The sequence below is a fragment of the Lycorma delicatula genome, chromosome 5, assembly GCF_047948215.1.
Source record: "Lycorma delicatula isolate Av1 chromosome 5, ASM4794821v1, whole genome shotgun sequence".
Taxonomy (NCBI): domain Eukaryota; kingdom Metazoa; phylum Arthropoda; class Insecta; order Hemiptera; family Fulgoridae; genus Lycorma; species Lycorma delicatula.
This window is the reverse complement of record NC_134459.1, coordinates 180,534,573-180,557,290: the sequence shown is the minus strand read 5'-3', so window position 1 is coordinate 180,557,290 and position 22,718 is coordinate 180,534,573. Positions and strand designations below refer to the sequence as shown.

At 33.7% G+C, this 22,718-nt stretch overlaps 1 protein-coding gene across 3 annotated transcripts in view; it reads left to right on the top strand.

Moving 5' to 3' along the window:
* The window catches only part of LOC142325654 (peroxisomal N(1)-acetyl-spermine/spermidine oxidase-like), a 169,881-nt gene that overhangs the window by 85,316 nt on the left and 61,847 nt on the right, over positions 1-22,718 (top strand). For all 3 annotated transcript variants that reach the window (XM_075367681.1, XM_075367679.1, XM_075367680.1), the window contains 3 exons: positions 3,748-3,984; positions 8,946-9,071; positions 22,497-22,699. In XM_075367681.1, the coding sequence (XP_075223796.1) occupies positions 3,748-3,984; positions 8,946-9,071; positions 22,497-22,699 (566 nt within the window). The remainder of the gene's footprint in view (positions 1-3,747; positions 3,985-8,945; positions 9,072-22,496; positions 22,700-22,718) is intronic.

Genomic DNA, 22,718 nt, shown 5'->3' with positions numbered 1-22,718 from the left:
CAATATTAAAGCGACTATTCCAGGATGCTTTAATATGTTGCCTATAAGTCTGTCCCTTCTCTTAACTGTATTTTTCCAAATGCTTATTCATCAATTTTCCGCAGCACCTCTTTATTTGTCACTTTATCCACCCATCTGATTTTTAACATTCTCTTGTAGCACTACATTTCAAAAGCTTCTAATCTTTTCTTCTCAGGTACTCCGATCGCCCAAGTCTCACTTACATATAAAGCTACGCTCCAAACATATACTTTCAAAAATCTTTTCTGACATTTAAATTAATTTTTGATGTAAATAAATTATATTTCTGACTGAAGGCTCATTTTGCCTGTGCTATTTGGCATTTTATATTGCTTCTGCTTCATTCATGTTTAGTAATTATACTTCCCAAATAACAAAATTCTTCTACGTCCATAATCTTTTCTCTTCCTATTTTTACATTCAGTGGTCTGTCTTCATTATTTCTACTAAATTTCATTACTTTTGTTTTGTTCTTGTTTATTTTCATACGGTAGTTCTTGTGTAGGACTTCATCCATACCGTTCATTGTTTCTTCTAAATCTTTTTTACTCTCAGCTAGAATTACTATATCATCAGCAAATTGTAGCGTCTTTATCTTTTCACTTGTACTGTTACTCCGGATCTAAATTGTTCTTTTACATCATTAACTGCTAGTTCTATGTAAAGATTAAAAAGTAACAGGGATAGGGAATATCCTTGTCAGACTCCCTTTCTTATTACGGCTTCTTTGTTATGTTCTTCAATTATTACTGTTGCTGTTTGGTTCCTGTAAATGTTAGCAATTGTTCTTCTATCTCTGTATTTGAACCCTAATTTTTTTAAAATGCTGAATATTTTATTCTAGTCTACGTTATCAAAAGCCTTTTCTAGGTCTATAAATGTCAAGTATGTTAGTTTGTTTTTCTTTAGTCTTCCTTCTACTGTTAATCTGAGCGCTAAAGTTGCTTCCCTTGTCCCTATATTTTTCCTGAAACCAAATTGGTCTTCTCCTAACACTTCTTCCACTCTCCTCTCAATTCTTGTTTACAGAATTCTAGTTAAGATTTTTGATGAATGGCTAGTTAAGCTAATTGTTCTGGATTCTTCACACTTATCTGCTCCTGCTTTCTTTGGTATCATCATTATAACACTTTTTTTGAAGTCTGACAGAACTTCCCCTTTTTCGTAAATATTACCAGTTTGTACAGTCTATCAGTCGCTTCCTCACCTGCACTGCGCAGTAATTCTGCAGGTGTTTCATCTATTCCAAGAGCCTTTCTGCCGTTCAAATCTTTTAATGCTCTCTTAAATTCAGATTTCAATATTGTGTCTCCCTTTTCATCCTCTTTGATTTCCTCTTCTACTTCTATAACACCAGTTTCTAATTCATTTCCTCTGTACAACTCTTCAATATATTCCATCCAACAATCAATCTATTCTTTCGTAATACAAATTGGTGTACCATCTTTGTTTAATACATTATCAAGTTTTAATTTATGTACCACAAAATTCTCCTTATTTTTTCTGTAAGCTCCGTTTATTTTAAAGATGATCATTTGTCTTTCCACTTCTGAACACTTCTCTAATCCACTCATCTTTTGCTAATTTGCGGTTCCTGTTTATAGTATTTCTTAATTGTCGATTGTTTCCCTTTTACCTTACTCATCACTAGTGTTCTTATACTTTCTATGTTCATCCATTAACTGCAATATTTCCTTAGATATCAAGGTTTTCTATCAGTTCTCTTTCTTCCGCCTAAGTTCACTTCTGCTGATTTAAGAATTTCCTTTTTAACATTCTCCCATTCTTTTTTTATATTTCCTACTTTATCTTTTTTACTCAGATCTCTTGCGATACCCTCCTCAAAAATCTTTTTTACCTCCTCTTCCTCAAGCTTCTCTAAATTCCACCGATTCATCTGACACCTTTACTTCAGCATTTTAAACCCCAATCTACATTTCATTATCACTAAATTATGGTCGCTACCAATGTCTTATCCAGGGTAATCTGGAGATTTTATCTTCAGCTTAAGTTTATCTACAACTTTCTTGTAGATAAAATCTACAAGAAAATAGACATTTTTTTAATGTACATTTTATCTATGCCGTTCTGACTTGATTTTAAGTCACTTTTTTCATCCTTTTTTGCATTAAAATGAGTTACATTTATTTTAAAGGATTTTTAAGAAAAGAGAATGGGGTTTAATTTGGAATCAAAGAATGTTGACTAATTTTAAAATATTTAATTTTATAAAACCTTGTCAAAAAAAAATTATATGGATTGAGAGATAAAAAAAATTGATTTCAAATAATCAGTTACTGTAATTATAACTTTGTTAGTGGTATTCCCGTTTACTTCTGCATTAGTTTTAGTTTTGTGTTATAGTCATTAGCTAAAGAGATTTTATTTTTCTGAAAAAGAAAAAGAATGATTGTATGATAATTCTTAAAAATTAATCTGTAAAATTTTCTTAAAAGTTCCGCATCATCCCATCCAGTGGAGGGGTGCACTTGTATATTTTCCAGAACCGGAACATTTAATTTTTTATTACAGCAGACAACAAGAATATGATCCACAGCCATAGGAGGCTGGCTACATGACAGTGTTATGTAAAATGCACATTCATTTTGATGTTTACATTGATAAGAATCAAAACTTTTCTTTTTCATGTCAAATGTTTAACTTTTCTTCATGAATTAGATTTTTAACGATTTCTATGGTTTTTTTTGCCCTCGGATATCTAAAAGCAAGGACCATTCTCTATTGGGGCTTGGTGAGGTGGTGACACTCTTTATTTTTGTGCCTGTAGAACTAACTATCAAATGATTGTATGTAAAACCAAATTAACGGCTAAAGTGCTCATTAGTAAAGCCAGGCATCTTAGGCATTTTATTTCTTATAAAAATATAATTTACTGTTTTTCTGTAATTAAACTCAATTTTATTTTCTCTTTCGACCATGTGATATTCTAGTACACACAATATTTTTACACGATTGCCCAAAAAGGAGCGTAATGTATTTAGGGTGTGTGTATGTATGTTTGTTCCACAGTAGCAGCTCAACAGCTGAACCGATTATGTTATATGACTGTGTTGGAATCCTTATGTTATCGGGAGTGTCATTTGCTATATAAATATGTTTTTATGTTTATATAAATTTAAAAAATTTGAAAAAATATACAATATACAAAATCTGTTTCACACCCTGTCAAATGTTGAGTTACATAAAGCTGAGCAAAATGTTTCTGTTTGTGGTCGCTTATGCCAGAATGATGGAGTTGAGCCTAATAAGTTTGTTCAAAACATTCACCTTGTTCTTATTAAAATTACGATGCTTCCATTTCCATAATAATTTACCAAAACTTCTTGGAATGGAATTTAATAAAAATTAACTTTCAAGTCAAGGTGACAGTAAACGAATCTCTTCCTCCTCAGCCTTTGTGATCAGCTTATGATCATAAAAAAACTTTTATGATCATAAAAAAATTTCATAAAATAAATCTAAAACGCTGCTTACTTGTAAATATACAGTAGTATGTTTCCATTAGGAAATTACTTTTTTCAATTTTTATCATATATAAAAGGTCACATCTTGTTTTGCCTTGTAGAAAAAAAGAACATCCACAATTGTAGATACAGTTCTATATTTTTATCAAATCATGTATTTGAATCGTGTATTGTTTTGTTATAATTAAAATTATTCATGTGTTTATCTAGTTAATTATTCTAAATAATTAATTTTTTTTAGGCTGTTGATAAAGTAGCTGTAGAGAATAGAATATTTTTAAATAAGGAAGTTATAAGCATGAACTGGAATGAAAAATATAAGCAACAGCCGTCAAATGGTGTATTATTAAAATGCGCTGATGGAAGCGTATATCTCTCAGAGTGTGTGGTTGTTACTATACCACTTGGTGTATTGAAACGTAATTATTCAACATTATTTCATCCATGTTTACCCAAAAGCAAAATACAAGTTATTAAGGTAACGATTAAATTTTTTTTTTTTAATTTAATGTATAATTTTTATTTACGACTAGTTATTATTATCTCAGTTTGTTGTCTTTATCGGTCAAAATATTTTATAAATATTGTATTTACTTGAAAATAAGAACCCCTTTTTTAACGCAATTATACTCCAAAATTTGGAGGGGGGGTCTTATATTCAAAGCAGGTCTTACAAACGGGTATTTCAGAAAATAAAAATAAACGTAACTGTATTACCAAACTATAAATTTAGTATGTTTTATTAAACTCTAACTATTGTAAATTATACAAATAAAAAAGTCTTGTTATTTGAGGATGTGTGCTATTTGACATCAGGTACCGGTATCAGGTACACAGGTACCGGTATGTCTGAAAACAGAAATGAACGACTGACTTATTAATTTATAGTGCAAATCAATTGCCGTTATTTTAACAACAATGCAAAAAGTGCAGTATTGTGTTTTAATTACCTGGAACACAGTTGTTTACTCGGAGTCTGCTTTCATCATCATCGATGTTAGACTCTCCCTCAGTTGTGTCATTAGAATCCTCATTCATATATGAGGTGATCTTCCATTCCAACCGATGTGCAGAGATGCCGGTCTTCTTGAAACTCTTGATTATCATTTTCGGAGTAATTTCCTCGCAGGCTTTGACAATTCACTTCCAAAGAAGCTCTATTGAAGGTTTTTACATTTGTCCACCCTTTGTGAATGTGTGATCTCCATTTGCCATCCATTTAATGTAAAACTTCTTAACGAGGTCCTTGAATGGCTTATTGATGCTCAGATCCAAGGGTTGCAGCACAGAAGTGAGGCCTTCTGGAATAACTGTAGCATCTGTGTGGATTTCATTGATTTGATTCTTCATAGAAACATCAAGATAGCCACAGAAGCTATCTAAAACGAGAAGTCCTTGTGTCTTTAACGTTGCTCCAGGGCAGCGATTCCAAACGATTTCTAGCCAGTCGCACATTATTTTTGCGTCCATCCACCCTTTATCTTGTATGCGAACATATAAACCTCTTGGTAGTTTTCCCTTTGGCAGAGTTTTTCTTTTAAACATTACATAAGGAGGCAATTTTTTCCCATCTACACAGATTACTAACATAACTGTGCATCTCATTTTTTCTGCTCCAGCTGTTTTCACCAGTACACTGGATTCCCCCATTTTGTTTACAGTTGTGTTCCGTGACATTTCAAAAAATACTGATGTTTCATCGGCATTTCCAATCTGAGATTTGAGGTACTGATTTTTTCCTCTTTCACATAGTATGTATCATTGAAACTCCAAAACTTTGTCAGTATATTCTGCTGGTAGTCGTTGGCACAAAGAAGTTGTCTGCCTTAAAGTGAATCCTTTTATTTTCATTAATCACACCACCCATCCACAACTGGCTTTAAAGTCACTTGCATTTGCACGGTGATTTGCAACTTTTCACCCCTTCATTTGTATCATTTCACAGGTCCCTACACAGCACTCTCTTCTCTTTTCTTCTCTTCCACCTACTCAATGACTATCATCCACTGCGGGATGGCATCCTTTTTTAGGGCCACAAAAAGATCAACTTCTCTTTTTCGTGGCTTTAAGTTTACCTCTCTGATTTCTCCAGTAACGAATCATATTTGGTTGTACCGAATACTCTTGACCTGCTGCTCGTACATCATTTTTTTCAGCGTATTCAAAAACATTTAATGTAAATCCACTGTGAAACTTTTCCGTGAATTCATTTTACCGGTAACAAAATACAGTTCAATAAATTTGCTATTGTTCTAACCAAAGGTCTTGTTTTAAGAGTAAAAAGAAAGCAGGTAGTAGGATTGAAGCTGTTACTGTGTGAAGCTCAGTGTCTTACCCCCTCAAACCAGCATCAAATACCATAGCGTTGTTTTGTAAACACCTGAAAGGAACTTTTCCTTGGTCAACAACTAACTGTGTGTACAATAAGAAAGAAATTCCTGAAGAACTGTTTTTTTAGGAATTACACCCTGTCAAACTGATGGATCTAACATTTGCAAATTTTTTTTCTTCTAAAATTTTCCTGCAAAAATTGGAGGGTCTTGCAATCGAGGGGGTCTTATTTTCAAATAAGTGTGGTAATTACTTATAAACCTATACATTAAATCTTTTGTAGACGGCAGTAGCAACAGCAGTTATAACTCTTGATGGGAAAGGTGATTGAGATCATGCTTCCCAAAAATATTTATATAAAATGAACTGTTAAGAAATATGGGAAGACAAGTTCAACCCTCTGTGCTACTTCTACATTCATAATACAGATGTGAATAGTTAGATAGTTGCTGATTAATTCAACTTCCTTTTAAGACTACCATTTTAGACTGTCATATTCCTTTTAAGACTACCATGTGGTCTCAGTTGTATGCGTAACAGAAGCTCTTATGTTATCTATGTGTATGTGTAATCTTGTTTATGTATGTTTTTGTGAAATTAAAAAAGTATTACACAGATTTAAACTTGACTTAACTTTGAAAATTCTTTTGCATAAAGAAGAATTCCCCATTTATTTGATCGTAGAATTGTTACAGTGTCGTTAAATTGTGTACCAGTATCCTGATTAACCACTGTCTATTTTATTTTATAAAAGTAATTCTTTGTATTATTTAAAAGTCTAATTTTATTGGAGTTGATGTTAATTTTTAAACAAATTTAAATTAATTATTTTTATTTATTTATTTTTTTACATTTATAGATGTTCATCTTAGCGATAATAATTTTGGTAATTTCAGTCTTATTCTAATTATTATGTTGAATTCAATAGTAAGTATGAATATCCATAATCATATTAAAATATGTTTTAAAATATAATATATCATTTATTATTATTTAAACATAATTTTACAAGTTCTGTGGCAGGAAAATTAATATTATTTTAGAACAAAAATAAACCGGGCATGTACTAGTCTTGAAGTACGGTTATAACTTTGTACACTGGCATATATAATTTGGCTAGTGAGGTTTCATCGGATAAGAATAAAAACATCAGAGAAATATATGTTGAGGTTAAATCACTAAAGCTTTAGTAAACCTATTCAATTTGAAATGTATGACAGTGAGATAATTTAGTGTAAAAAGTTTTATGACTCTTGGATAAATCATGTACTGGGTTCAATAGAGTATGAACAGATACACCGATTCTAAACATTTCATTTCGTTTTATGACTGTACAAAAATGAATCTAATAGGAGGAAAAAACCGCTTGTTTTTTTTTAGTTCCATCAGTACAGAAAATGTTATAATCATCAAAATAAGCAGCCTTCAACATGCTATGATATTCTCAAATCTTTTTAAGAGTTTTTTAGTGACTGATGTTAATTGTGATTGATGGTTGTTAGTCATTAATAAGTTATAACAGTGTGCAGTGAAACTGCAACCGTTGTCGTTTAACGTAATGATCTACTACCGGGAGTCAGTTTATTAAATGCGGGTTAGACTATTAGTATTTTGTATTACTTCACACCTTTCAATTTCTAGTTTGCTACTCTTTGGGATGTTCCAAGCCATTAAGTTGTAAGGTTTACCATCTTCCCCGTAAACTAAATTGAAATTATATTTGTGTTGGAAAATTTGATAGGTTGTTGCATGGAAACAAGCTTTTTCTTTGTATTCATTAATACAAATTTGTTGTTATTTTGCTTATCAGAGATTACACCATCTGTATGTAAATTGTAGCCTTCACTTTATTAATGAGAACAATAAGAGAGCACTTTTAATCTCTCAGGACAAATTATATCATTGTTCCAGACATAAGCGATTTCCAAAGAGCTATTGTTTAGCGCTAGTTGGTATTCTCACACTATAGGTTGTATCTTTGTCCTACTGAAATCATGTGGTGTTGTTTACTGGATGACTGTTCATCGCTGAGAAACATTTCAATCATGTTACTGTCACTTTTTCACCATATAATAATCACTGTGAGATGTAATGTAAAAGATTGAGATTCTTAACAACCCGATAACAAATATTCTCTTTATTAACATAACTGTTTAGGTGAAATAGGCCTTTAACAAATATCTGAAGATTTTTCAATAAATTTTGGTTTTATCTTATTTACTAAAACCTGTTCAGTAAAAATAACCATCTCATTAAAATCATTTTCTTTTTTATTGCTGCACCACCTGATCTTATTTACGTGAAAATTTTAATATAAGGTCAGTCTTCTGCCATAGTGTTGAGGTAAGCCTGATGACAGCATGGTATTGGTGTAAAATGCTGTAATCTTTGCAAGAATGAGGTTCTGACTAATTTGAGAAATCCTAATATTAGAAATTATTTTATCGAGATCGGGTACTCAATACTGAGTCCTGACCGTTAAGATTTTCATAATTTTTATGTGTTCTGATGGGACTAGGACAAGATGAAATTCTCATCTTGAGAATTTGAGCTTAAGCATCAATGAATGAGCTTAAAATTCTCATCTAACTGTATAATAACAATCATTATTTTAATAAAATGCTTTTAATGCAGTTCATGATGCACTCCCAACCAGTACTCCACTATATTGAAAGTTATTGATCGAGGAAAAAAATTGTAACAGTCTAGCTGATTTAAACTATGGCTTTGTAATAAACAAAATTGTGTTCTCTATTCCCCATCCTTTGTACGGCAAGTGTTTTGTTGTTTTTATAAACTGCTGTTGACGTTTTGGTATGGAACTCATTTGGTAGTGTAGGGGGTGGTTTAACAATATAAACTTTTTTCAAATGATTACATGTCTATCAGCATCTTGAATATAATCTTTGTTCTACTTCAGTCCAGCTATTGTGCGGGTAATTATTTGTTTTCACATTAATTTTTAAACACATATAGTCATCCCATCACTCAGTACTTATAGTTACTGCTTTCGTCGATTAAATTAAATAATGTATAGATAGATATAGCTTTATTTTATTATAGTGGTGTGGTTAATCTACTAATGTTTTATGCTGTTATCTATTTCAGGGTTTGGGCTTTGGAACTGTTGATAAAATATTTATTAAATTTCCACATAGATGGTGGCCAGAGGGTTCTAAAGGTTTTAGTCTGTTGTGGAGAAAACAGGATTTACAAAATACAGACTTCATCCAGGTATTAAAGAAAGTTCTTAAAAATTTATTATTAATTTTTCTTATTCTCTTTTCTGCTACGGTATAGATTTCTTTTGTTTGGATGCATATGTTAGCATCAATCTTGCTCTAAACATCTGGGCTCCACAGATGAACAGATATCATGAAATTGGGTGTTGTCTCATGCGTATTAATCACTGATAACATTAATTTTAATGAAAACCATTCTGGGTTTGACCAGGATTCAAACCCAGAATCTCTGTACTGAAAGGGATAGACACATGACTAAACCATGGAGGCCGGCCAAGTTAGCTTCTTAGGTAAACATTCTAGTATATTCTGTAAATTATATTATAAATTACTTCTGCTTAGAAGATCAGAAATGCAATAGTTTATCAGATTGGTTTGAAAGTAGGGTCTAGTATAAATCTGTATGAACACTTTTAAGAGTCAAGGTTTTAAATCACTTTGTTTTTCTAATTTACTGATTTCAATATTCGTCACACCTCTTTAATCTAAACAATTATTTTTTTCTAAAAATTTATATTATTTGTTATTTACTTACTAATTAATAGGGAAATTTTTTACATACAGGATTATTCAGGAGCAAAGGTAAATAATTTGGGGATCTGATTCTAGAGCTTAAAATATGGAAAAACGTTTATACAAACGTATTTCCAAAAGCGCTTTGTTATCGAGTTATGGCTAGCAAAAAGATTCACTTGGATTTCAATTTCCCCAGTGAAATGAGGTCACAAAACCTTACAATCACAAAAATAGGGTGCACACCGCAACAAAAATGGCCATCACATGTAAATTGCTTAAATAAATAATTAAAAAAAAATTGTTTTAGGTCCTGAGACATGTAGGAAACAAAGGGTAAGTTTCAATTTTTTGGAATCGGTCAAGCAACCGGCTTATGTTTTTTTTGGGACACTTCTCTAGGATTGACCGAATACTTAAATTGCTGCTTCATAAAAAAACCTCTTGTGCAGTTCAAGTTTCAACTCATTCACCACTGTGACTCACTGCATAAGCGCAGCATATGAAAAATACATCATTATACAATGATTATATTATTATTGAGTTATGGCTAGCAAAAAGATTCACCTGGATTTCAGTTTCCCCAGTGAAATGAGGTCATATGGAAATTTTTAAAGTGTTATATAAGCGGTAAACTTGATGGTTTCTTATGTTTTTTTTACTAAAAAACCAAATAAAACAGGTTCCAGAACTGCTGTACCTCCCGTGTTTCTTTATGATATCCAGTGTAAAACAGAAAAATTAAGGTGATGAAAAACATTCTTTTTTTTAAATTTGAAGTACAGTAACTTTGTTAAATGACTAATGAATGCATAAATTTTATTATCAAAACTTGTAGAGAATCTAATTTTGAAAGAATTGATAATAAAGTTGATAAACAAAAATACTTTTATTATTAAAAATAAAACTTAACAGAAAAATGTTATGAGTGTGTAAAAATTAAAAACAGTTGTTTTCTGCACAATAAATCTATTATTGTATAATGAAGTATTTTTCATATGCGCTTATGCAGTGAGTCACAGTGGTGAATGAGTTGAAACTTGAACTGCACAAGAGATTTTTTTATGAAGCAGCAATTTAAGTATTGGGTCAATCCATTTGAAGTGTCCCAAAAAACATAAGCCAGTTGTTTGACCGATTCCAAAAAAACTGAAACTTACCCGTTTGTTTCCTACATGTCTCAGGACCTTCTGTTTTTCCTGTTTAGCCTCTGGTAACTACCGTTCAAGATAATACTTCAGAGGATGATATGTATGAGTGTAGTCTTGTACCTTCTCAGTTCGACCATTCCTGAGATGTGTGGTTAATTGAAAACCAACCACCAAAGAACACCGGTATCCATGTAAATTCAAATCCGTGTAAAAATAACTGGCTTTACTAGGACTTGAACGCTGGAACTCTTGACTTCCAAATCAGTTGATTTGGGAAGACGCGTTCACCGCTAGACCAACCCGGTGGGTTCATGTCTCAGGACCTAAAACTATTTTTTTTTAAATTCTTTATTTAAGCAATTTACATGTGATGGCCATTTTTGTTGCGGTGTGCACACCTATTTTTGTGATTGTAAGGATTTACGGAAAAAATCATAACTAAAAAACTATTGGTTCTGGAAGGATGAAACAAAAAGCAATTTGTTCATATTTTCTCAAGGTAAAAGATCGGTCCAGTGGTTTATTTACCTATCTTTCTATGAGAAAGTTACCGATAAAGTTGAACATGAAAAACTGTGAAATTTCAATTTTGGTCATTTTTTTCAGGAGACAGGGATGGCATACACAGTTTGAATTATTTTTTTATATGAATGTATATGTTAGTATTTTTACTATAAATAATATTAATGGTAATATATTTATCCCTAAATTTTTATGAATTTTTGAAAACTAATTTTTTTAAAAATTAAAATTTTGGCTTCAAATAAATCTGATGATGGGGGTGGTGATAAAAATCTCAAATTTGCACAACTTGCAGTGTTTTTGTAACTGTTTATGGCATTTAAAAAGTTTGTTTCATCCTTCCAGGACCAATAGTATTTTACTTATAATTTTTTCTGTAAACCCTTAAAATCAGAAAAATATTCTCTTCTGATTTACCAATCAGAAAAATAATGGTGTGCACACTGCAACAAAAATGGCCGCCACATGTAATCTGCTTAAATAAAAAATAAAAAAATAAAAATAGTTTTAGGTCCTGAGACAAGTAGGAAACAAGTGGGTAAGTTTCAATCTTTTTTGAATTAGTCAAGCCATCACCCTTGGCTCACTTTAAATGGGTTGGCTGATCCTATTGCCAAATGATTGTATGTATTTTGTGTCATGGATTGACTAATTTTTCTTTGATATGAAAAATAATATTAGTTATCAGTTTTCCTAATCTTATCAAATAGTTCTTCTCAAACTGATTTCGATAATTTACGAGTTAATTTTTATTTTCAGATTTTATATTTAACATTTTTTCAATCAGGTGGATGATAATACTATGTTTAATTGATTGAAATAATGATATAAAATTTTAGATTGAACATGATGTCCATTCAGTATTCTTTATATTCATAAAAATAATAGTTTTTGTATAATAACTAATAGAAAAAAAACATTGGATTAAGAAATATTTGCTGTAGAAGTATAATATTTTAATACAAAAAAAAAAAAATCATCTTAAGTAAAAGAACTTTTGATACTTATCATTTAACAGGACATCATCTGACTTTTTCACAAATTTTTAAATTTGATGTATGAAGTGAGCATTTCTTACAAGTTATCTACATTGATTACTGTTTTCTTTGGTGGCCAATAATTAATTACACTAGTCAACACAAAATTTGTGTCTAACACGTTACACAAATTTTTTCACTGTAATTTGGGGGATGATTTCAAATATGCTATTGAAACTGTGTTACTATGTAACAATAAATTGTAAATTTGTATAAACTATAAACTCATTTTGATCAAATACTGGTTACAATTAAGAATAGTTTCTATATTTTTCCTTTTAAAAAATATGCATACACGGGAATAAAGAAAAAATGAATAAATGTATACAGTGTATCATGAGAAGTAGACACTTATGATGACATCATACAGACATATGTTGTTGCCTACTACAGAGCTAAAAATCTTATTCAGTTTAGCTTTACTTGCTAAACTGTTGTGTTTCACAGAGTTATTAATGTTTTGCTATGCTTTCTCAATTCTTTATAATACAAAAGTGAGTTTTCCTGTTTTTATTTGCTACAATATGGCTTCTGTAAAAGTTCTTGGATGCTCAAATCAACCAGACAATTTTTGTTATGTTTGTGGTAAATTTACTCCTGCATCTCAAAAAAAAACTATTTCTAAATTGATAAAAACAGCTCTATTTTGATTGTGCACTTGAAGATCAAGATAAAATGTGGGTGGCTCATTTTATTTCATATTGTGCTTAGTAACTAACTGAATGGTTGAAGGGGAAACGATGAGCCATGCCGTTTGCTATACTGATGGTTTGGTGTGAACCTAAGGACCACTTCACCGACTGCCACTTTTGTATGACAAATATATTTGGATTTTTATTAAAAAATATGCAGATGTATGTGCAACTCTAAGCTGGTACCGCACAGAAGAGGACTAACCTGTACCACCAACTAATCTGACCTTGCTAGAAGAACAATTGGAAAATGAAGCGCAAGATGGAGAGAATGTTGAAGAATTTCTTCCTGTATCTGATGAGAAATCTCATTTAATTCAACAACCTGAACGTAATGATTTAGTTCACGATTTAAAGTTATCAAAGCAGGAAGCTGAACTTCTGGAGTCTAGACTGCAACAGTGGAATCCTTTAGTGGATAAAACCAAAGTTACTACATTTAGAACACGAAATAAAACTCTTTAAACTTATTTTACTCTGAAAAATTCATTGCGTGTTTGTACTGATGTCGATGGATTGATGAAAGAACTTGGAATTCAGCATATTCCTGAAGAATGGTATCTTTTTATCGACTCTTCTAAAGTTAGCATGAAAGCAGTTTTATTGCATAATGATAACAAACAGCCATCCGTTCCATTAGATCATGCAGTTGACATGAAAGAAATGTATTTAATATTGATGCCGTAGTAGTTTGTCAACATATTTTAAAAATTAAGGTAACACAATTACAATGATTTAACTTTTAAAAACGTTTATTTTAAAGATTCCCAATGATTTAGACTTTTAAAAATTGTTATTTTAAAATTATATTAATGTATTTCAATTTATCTGTGCATGAATAAATAAAAATTTAGTTGATTTAAACAAATTTTAAATGAATACACATAAATGATACTTTTTAAAATATTGATTTCACAGTGATTATGCATTTTTGGTAAATAAATTGTATGTGTCTAAAAAAACGTGATGTATTGCACAAATTCTGATAACAGTTTTGAATTCAGCACCCCAAAATGATTTAAAATCACCATGTATGATTCCAGATACACAAAAAAAAAGTTTTCTTGTTGACTAGTGTTGTTTTCAACATGAAAGTTAACAATAAAAAAAACTAGACTTCAGAGTTCATTCTCTGAATATGGTATATATTAGTTGATATAGTACACACATATATATATATATATATATATATATATATATATACATATAAACAAATGAAGTTGTTTGTATGCCTAGCTTCATGTATTTTATTTTCCAGTTTGCCAGGTTGCTATTTCGTTAATTTATGAACTCCTCTACAAATTTGTCTTGGAATGATGCTGAAGAACACTCGTGAGTTCATTAACTATGCAATTACATACATGCATGTATTTCGAGTACCCACCTATCTATTCATATTTAGTGCACATGATCTGAGAAAAGTAAATTCATCTTGTAATAACTTCACAACTTACATATCATATTCCCCAGCAACATATAATTCTGAAGAAGAATAACGGTCTCCTCTTCATTTTGTGGCAATCTCTCCATATTTTCCCATCGTTGTTATATAAAGTAAACACTTACAGACACAGCAACAGGAAAAAATGCTGAATGCACAGTTTGTCAATGAGTATGTTATTAAAAAGATGTTAGGTTAATTAAATTTAAAAGCTTATCTTATCTGATCTGATAAGTCATAACTGTACTTGAGTATACGTTAGTAGAAATGGCAGAAAACAGAGTAAATAGATACATAAAGTAAGAATAATATGTAAGCAAGATAGAGAAAAAAGAAAAAGCTGGGTGTTGTGCGGTTAACTTTTAAGTACCAAATGTTATTTTATTTTGAAAATATTAGGTTTTCCATAAAATAGAAAAAAGATTGTTCGCTGTGGTTATTTGAAGATGAAGCTATGAAAAATTCTTTTCTGATAGCTACTGTAACTTTGATCGGGTTTTACATAGCGTGGAAGGGAAAATATTTTTATTAAATAAAAAAATGTGCATTTCCATGTTTTATGTTTACAAATATGTAATTAGCTAAAACAATATTTTTTTCAAATATTTTTTTTTAAAGTATTCACTTGTATCAAACCAGACAAAAATTTAATATAAGTAATTAACAATCTAAAAGATTTTCCGATGAATTTATTAAAAATTAAAATATTATATTTTGAAGGAATAATATTTCTGTTTAGGAATATTTAAATAATAGCTGCCAATTAGATAAAAATAATCTTTTGCGTAGTTTGTTTAACATGTATTTAAATGTTTACTCAAATATTTAAAAAATTAATGCCTTTAGGAAATTAATGTTATTTTGGTGTTTATTGATTTTATATCATATGATATATTTATTATCTTTGGATTAATTATTATACCGATAGTATTTCATGACTATTTTTACGTATTAGTTTTGGCTATAATCATTTCTCAGATTTATTTATAATTTTGTATACTGTACTTATTGGTTTGATCAAGGTGTTCCTTGATTCTTCTGGGCAAATGGTGAAACTATTTTGTTCTGTTGTCTGTAGAATAATTAACCTACCGTCCCTGATTTAATGTCCAATTATGTTATGATCTGAGTAAAGAGTTTATTTATTTATGCATTTCACTATTTTTTTATTATAATTCTTGAAATTTGCATTTTCAAGAGATTGTGTAGTAGCTATTTAAATATTTAGCTATTTTAGAGAGCATTTAGCTATTTTTAATTAAAAATATTTAATGTATTTTTATTTTTATGAATGCAGATTCACATCGATGAAAACTCGGTCTGTTGATGATTTTAATATGTATTTCATTGACTTTGAATGTATATGAGGTGTGATCAAAAAATATTGAAAATTTCAGTTTTTGTGAAAAAGTATTATATTTTCACTTTTATTATTATATTATTCCTTTAAAGTAGACCTCTAGAGATGGAAAAATTTATGCCAGTGTCTTGCAATTTTAAAAACATTTTAGAAAGCATTTTTTGATGTAGCATTCAGTTCGCTTAGCGGTTTTTCTTTATTTCATCTATAGTCACAAATTGTTCTTTTAATGTTCTCTTAATCAGCGGAAACAAGAAAAAGTTGCAAGGGTGTCAAATCTGAAGAATATAGAGGCTATGGTATCAGTACATTGCTATATTTTGTTAAATAATCACGAATAATTAATTAATAGTGATGTCTGAGCTGCAGCGATATTGTAGGGCAAAGTTTAAGAATTTTTGCCCTCTGTTATTATTGCCGTCATTTTCTTTGGATTGCTTCTCGTAAATGTTGTAAATTTTCTAAATAATACTGTTTGTTGACCGTAGAGGCTTATGATTACTTCGTAATGGACAATACTATTGCAATCGATCAAAAAAAACAGTAGGGGAACCTTAACATTTGATGAAACTCAGCGTGCTTTTTTTGGTTTTGGTTTTTCTGGAAGCTTTCATCGGGATGTTTGGAATTTCATTTCAATATCATAACTTTGTATCATGTTTCGTTACCTATTGCGACCTTTTAAGGTAATTCTAAGTTATTAAGGATGATAGCTAACAATTATTCTGCGATGTTGCTTTTGTTGAAAATTCAATAGTTTTGGAACGAATTTTACTGCTACTTCATACCCAAAAAATCATCCCAATCCTGTAGGGGGAAGACACCCATCTTGTGACGTTACTGGTCGCCACACCACCCCCTTCGTTCCGAGCCCTGAGGGATGTACTGGAGGTCGTCTTTAGACCCTCTAACTGATTACATCAGTCAGGCCTCGGTCGGGATGCCACCGATGTAAATTCCTCGGCAAACATTTGCATCGGTAAAATACAAATAAATTTTTCCTTCACGGAGGCCTTAAACAGAAATCTTCACATCCTATCTAACGTGATTCCTTCAAACTAACCGACCGAAACCACGGAAGCGCGGACCCCGCGCCTAGTCCAAATTTGACAGCACCGTTCGTGACTGTGAATGCCTCAGAAAACGAACGTGAAATTTAAATCGGTGCTACACTCATACCGATCAAAATTCTGTTTTACGCGACATAAAAATTCAGATCTACACCGAAAGAAATCGACAAAATTAAGTCACCTAACGAGGGAACGTAACCTCATTCCGGTCCGCGCAGGAGCCGGGGACAAACCCCGCACCACCACACGGTTCCATCATGGAGTCTCGCGCGGCATTACTATGTTACAATACATCGCCCCTGGTCGCACAAGCTACCATACTTCGGTAGCGCGGCCACCTCCGCCAGCAGGAGCCCCAAATCGAATCGTAAACAATTCCAATATAACCGTGGCACGATGCGAATGCGCCTACCTCCAACCAATCCAATGCCTAGGCCGGAACCCTAGCCACTCGGGATTCTGCCACGATCAAATACTTCGACTAAATTCCCTCTGCAGACCCACACACCGCAAGTACGGTGCGATATAGTTTATAAACTGTGTGATATACCGATTGAGTTAAACCCATCTAATCTCACCTACATCAGACACTATAGGAAATATACCATGCGTGTAACGACCTGTGGGGTGATTCGTCCCGCCTGGCCTGTCAAAAACTCAGTCAAAATTGTTTCATACGAGCCATAAGAGATTTCTATCTCTTCAGCAACTTCTGTTATACTGATTCAACAATTATTAATCACAGCATCCTTTACTTTAAGTTTTTCAAACGTGCCACCGTCGGTAAGATATCATTATAAATATAATTTTTTTCCCCTACTCCCTTAGGCCAGACATACAGTTAAGTAAAACTCGGCCCAGGGAAGCGGCCTTAAGGGGCCTCTCCATCCACCGGCAGTTCGGCTTCCCCGCTTGGATCTTTTCTCTCTTTGCCTGCCTCTAATCCCAGGAGAGGGTAACCAGGCCCGACTATGTCGTTACCAGAACCCCACCCGGCGGCCGGGCTCGGTCTTTTATTTCCCAGTCCTAGTAATCTTCCTCGGGGTCTCCACCCGTTCACCGGAACCGGCACACCTGGGCATGCCGGCCCCCGCGGATGGGGCTGTCCGCCCTTCCCTACGTTAAAGCCACGACGTCTCCCCTCAGCGTCCTTAACGTGTAATACTTTAGTTGAAAACGTGTCAAAGGCCCTCCGGTTATCCTCTGAGGCCAACATGGTCACCGGGTTCTCAGGTCTTAATCTTTCAATACCTGCTTGGAATCGCCCTAAGTGCCACTCGTCACATTCAAATATGGTGTGCCCTGCTGTGTCCTCCCCGCTGCAAAACGTGCAACAGGTAATATCATGTCTACTAAATCTGTTGACATAATGTTCGAATGTCCCGAGCCCAGAAAGCATTTGTGTAGTAAAGAAGTTCATCTCCTAAGGGCTTTACCGGAGATCGTCGTTAGATCCTCCTACTGATTACATCCCACAGTCATCAGCCAGGCCTCGGCCGGGATGCCACCGATGTAAATGGCTCGGCAGACATTAGCATCGGTAAATACATATTAAATTTCGCCTTCACGTAGGCCTCAATGTGACATTCTCACATCCAACCTAGCATGATTCCCTCGTACTAACTAACCGAAACCGCGGACCCCGCGCCTAGTACATATTTGACAACCGTTCGTGACTGTGAATCCTTCAAAAAACGAACGAGTTAAATCAGTGCTACACTCACCGATCAAAATTGTGTTTTACGCACCGTAGAAATTCAGACTTACAAATAAGTCGACCGGTTTAGGTCACCTAACAAGAGGAATGCAATCTCATTCCGGCCCGCGCAGGTGTCGGGGACAAACCCCGCACCCTCACCCGGTTCATCATGGTGTCTCGCGTGGCATTACCAAGTCACGATCAGGACCGCCACCGGCGGAGGGAAGCCACGCCTTCGGTCGCACAGGCTACCATACCCTGGCAGCGCAGCCCCCCCCCCCCCATCACCGGCGGTAGCTTCAAATCGAATCACAAGCAACACCAATATAACCGTGGAACGATGCCAATGCGCCTACCTCCAACCGATCCAATGCCTAAGTCAGAATCCTAGCGACCCGGGATTCTACCACGATCGAGTACCTCGATCAAACACCCTCTGCAGACCTACACATTGCAAGGGCGCGAAGAAAACCAGCCACTATAGACCATTCCTCGCGGATCATCCGGTTAATACGGAGACCCAGAAAGGAATGTATTCTCTGAAGTTCCCTAACAGCTCGTGAACGTTCGACCTCGTATCGGGGACAGACGGAGAGGACGTGGTCCACTGTATCATCAATCCCACAATCCGGGCATCGACTTGAATCCACCAAACGAAACCTAGCCAAACTCGCTCGAAAGGCACCATGCCCGGAGAGAAACTGTGTGATATACCGATTGGGGGAGACCCATCCAATCGCACCTATATCAGACACTATAGGAAATATACCATGCGTGTAGCGACCTGTGGGGGATTCGTCCCACCTGACCTGCCAAGATGCAAGGCCCCGGTCTTGAATCTTTTGCTTTGGTTTTGACGTCGATAGGTTATTTACCTTGGAAATGTAGCGTTCCTTACGTTCATTACCCAGGATATCTATCGGTTTGATTCCGGCTATAACATAGACTGCCTCCCGCGAAACTGTTCTATAACCGCCTATAACTTCCAGCAAGCGGAGTCGCAGGGCCCGCAGCAAAATGTCCGCGCAATACCTAAAAGCCATGTGGTGCGCCTAAACAGGCGCAACATATAGCATAATTAATAGCATTGCTGACATCTTTGTAAAGGATGCGCTTGGTACGATAATTCAACCCTCAATCGGGATGAATGACTACGGATTTCATAAAAAGCATCAGCGGCCTTTTTTGTTCGGTAGTGTCCACATCCACATCTCTGACGTGGACAACCGCTTTCCTATCACCTCTGGTACGCATATCTACCTACAGCTCCGCCGCTTTATCTCGGAGGGCCGCAGTGAATTGCTCCGCGTTCTACGAGCCCCTGATTCTTACCTGGAGTTTGTCATTCCTTCCTATCCTTAAGGAAAGTATCTCTCCAGCCTCTTCCTTAGTTACGGATAATTTCATGGTCTTTAGTAATTCTGCACAGACTTGCCCTGTGCCCGTTCCACATCTACTCTGCTGTCGTCAACTGGGGGACGACAGAAGTTCTGGGTCTGTCAGTTCTCTCTCCAATATGTCCCCAAAGTCTGATTCCTGCTGTGGATCAGTCTGCGTGGCTTGTGTGACCACCGTTAATGGCAAAAACACTGCTGACAGTTGTTTTAGTCGGCTCATTCTCATGGTTGTAAATATGATTCGCCAGACCTGAACCGCGATTCTGCTTCAACGTCAAGGTAGCTAATCCTTACTGATCAGTTAGTTCCATCAAGCCAACTACTGGCTCCTCCTCTTCGGAAGACGCCTGTCGGATTCGTTTCTTTCCCTTAACGACCTTAGGTTGCGGCATTCCAGGAGCTCCGGAAGTACTGCGATCAGTCCCTTCTTCAATGAGAATCAACCTATGCCGCATATGATATTTTTGTCATACTCTGCGTCAAATTCCTAGTATTTTGATACACCACAAGCCTAGGTTTGGGGGATTCCGATGGCAAGGTGGTTGGTGAAGGGGTAGGTAATTTGATAATCCCAAAAAATTAATAAAAATTTTTGGGAGAGGGGGTCCTAAAAAAGTTTTTTTGGGATATATCTTTGAATCCCCCAAAAAAGGTTAAAAAAATTTAAGGGGTGGAAGGACTCAGGCGCAAAGATCCCGGAGGTTTGAGGATCGGAGGTATGGGGTGGGAGATGTAAGGAAAAAGGTAGTCCCTTTGTAAATTGGCCGGAACACTTGGAAAAATTTCACTCAAGTAAAACTACAAAAAATTTTACAAGTCCTAGTTTACCAGTAAACAGCCTACGTCATAAACCAGTTGCGACTTGCTAGTAGGACTTTGAAAATTTTCCCTCTTATGTAGTCTATACGTCTAACCTCAAATATATATAAATCTCTGTATCTACACATACCTCAGTTCTAATTTTTCACAATGGTTCAAACTCTTCTTGGGGTGTCCCAGTGTCTTTAACACTGATCACAATCCTGAATAGTACACTAGATAACTCACTATATTATCACAAGCTTAGCTTCAAGTATCACTATAACCAAAAATGTTCTATTCTCAGAAAAGTCATGTTCCGATTGCCATAAAATTTTGTCTGTGTCCATTAAATCCTGTCCAACAATAATCAATGTTCATATTCTTTAAAATAACCAAAAAACCCAATCAAAACTGTATAAAATGCAGAGCGATTACAACACGTGTGTCTGCGATACGTCGTGGACACACATGTATAAATATATACCGCTAAATTAGATACCACTAATAATAAAATCATAAATTACATAAATAATAGAGATCCAACTAAAACCCTAATAACTGGAGATAAATATAATTTGTACGGGCAAGGTGTATACAGTTTAAAATGTGAAGATTGCAATTTACAATGTATTGTTATGAATAATTGTTCCTTTTTAATCAGAGCTAAAGAACATATCAATTACATAACAAAGAAATACAAAGATTGTTTCAAGTTTGCTATATATATTTTAGATTCTAAACATAATTATAATCCAGATAAACTCATAGATGTATTAGATTACTCTAATAATTTTTATATTACTATTAATCAAGAAACATTCCGCATATATAAAAATAATAAGAAATTAATAAATGAACTAATTAGATTTGAAGGTGACATTTTATATAAACAAGTAATAAACAACAGTCATTAATTTTGCTAAAGTGATTCCACAATCAACAGAATTCATAACAGTTGTGACACTTACAAAACAGACGTAATTATTTTAATTTAACTTATGACATTAACAATTATAAAATCTTTATCTTATGGCGATCGATTGTTATGTCTCTAATTTTATCTTGTGAATTTTATATTTTTTATATATTTTAATTCTAAATTATTTAAATTCCTTTTCAAGATGGCAGAATAGCCGAGAACGTTTGAGGAAATCAAATAATATATGTGAAAGCTGTTTCTAATATTATATTTATAATAATCCTTTGTTAATATTTTTGCTGGTTGATGTGTGGACATCCAACTCTTTTGTTGTCTTCATGGCATCTTGAAACTGTTTGTGCAACTCATAAAAACTTGATGTCAACATAACATCTTCAACAAAAACCTTGTTTGACATTTTCACCAGTTTACTGTGTTCTATCACATTTTGACACAAAATTTAATGCAAATCCTTTGTTCTATAATTTTTAAGCAAATAAATCACCACTCATAAAGTATGTTCTAATTATTCAGCTCCAAAATTTGAACTATGAATCTAACATGGTTGAAAATATTAATATTCATACAGATAGTGGGAAAAAACAAACTCAGTCGAATAGACAGCGCTCAAAAATTAAAAAAATTTGTTTTATTTTTTTTGATCACATTTCATGATTATATATATATATATATATATATATATATAAATACATATGTATATATTCGAATTAAATTATTAACAGCACAGACACTATAATCATTTAAATTATATTTATGAGGGATTTGTCATATTTTGTTATTTTTTTTTTTTACAGGGTGATATGAACTGGGTGAAAGATATATTTGGTTTTTACATTGTTGATGGTGCTGATAAGCTTCTCTGTGGTTGGGTAGTGGGTGAATCGGCACACAATATGGAATCCTATTCTGATGAATGTGTACTAGAAGTATGTTATAAATTGCTTTGTAAATTTCTCGCTGGTCATCATAATATTCCAAAACCTGTGGCAATTTTAAGGTTACTTTTTTTTTGACAT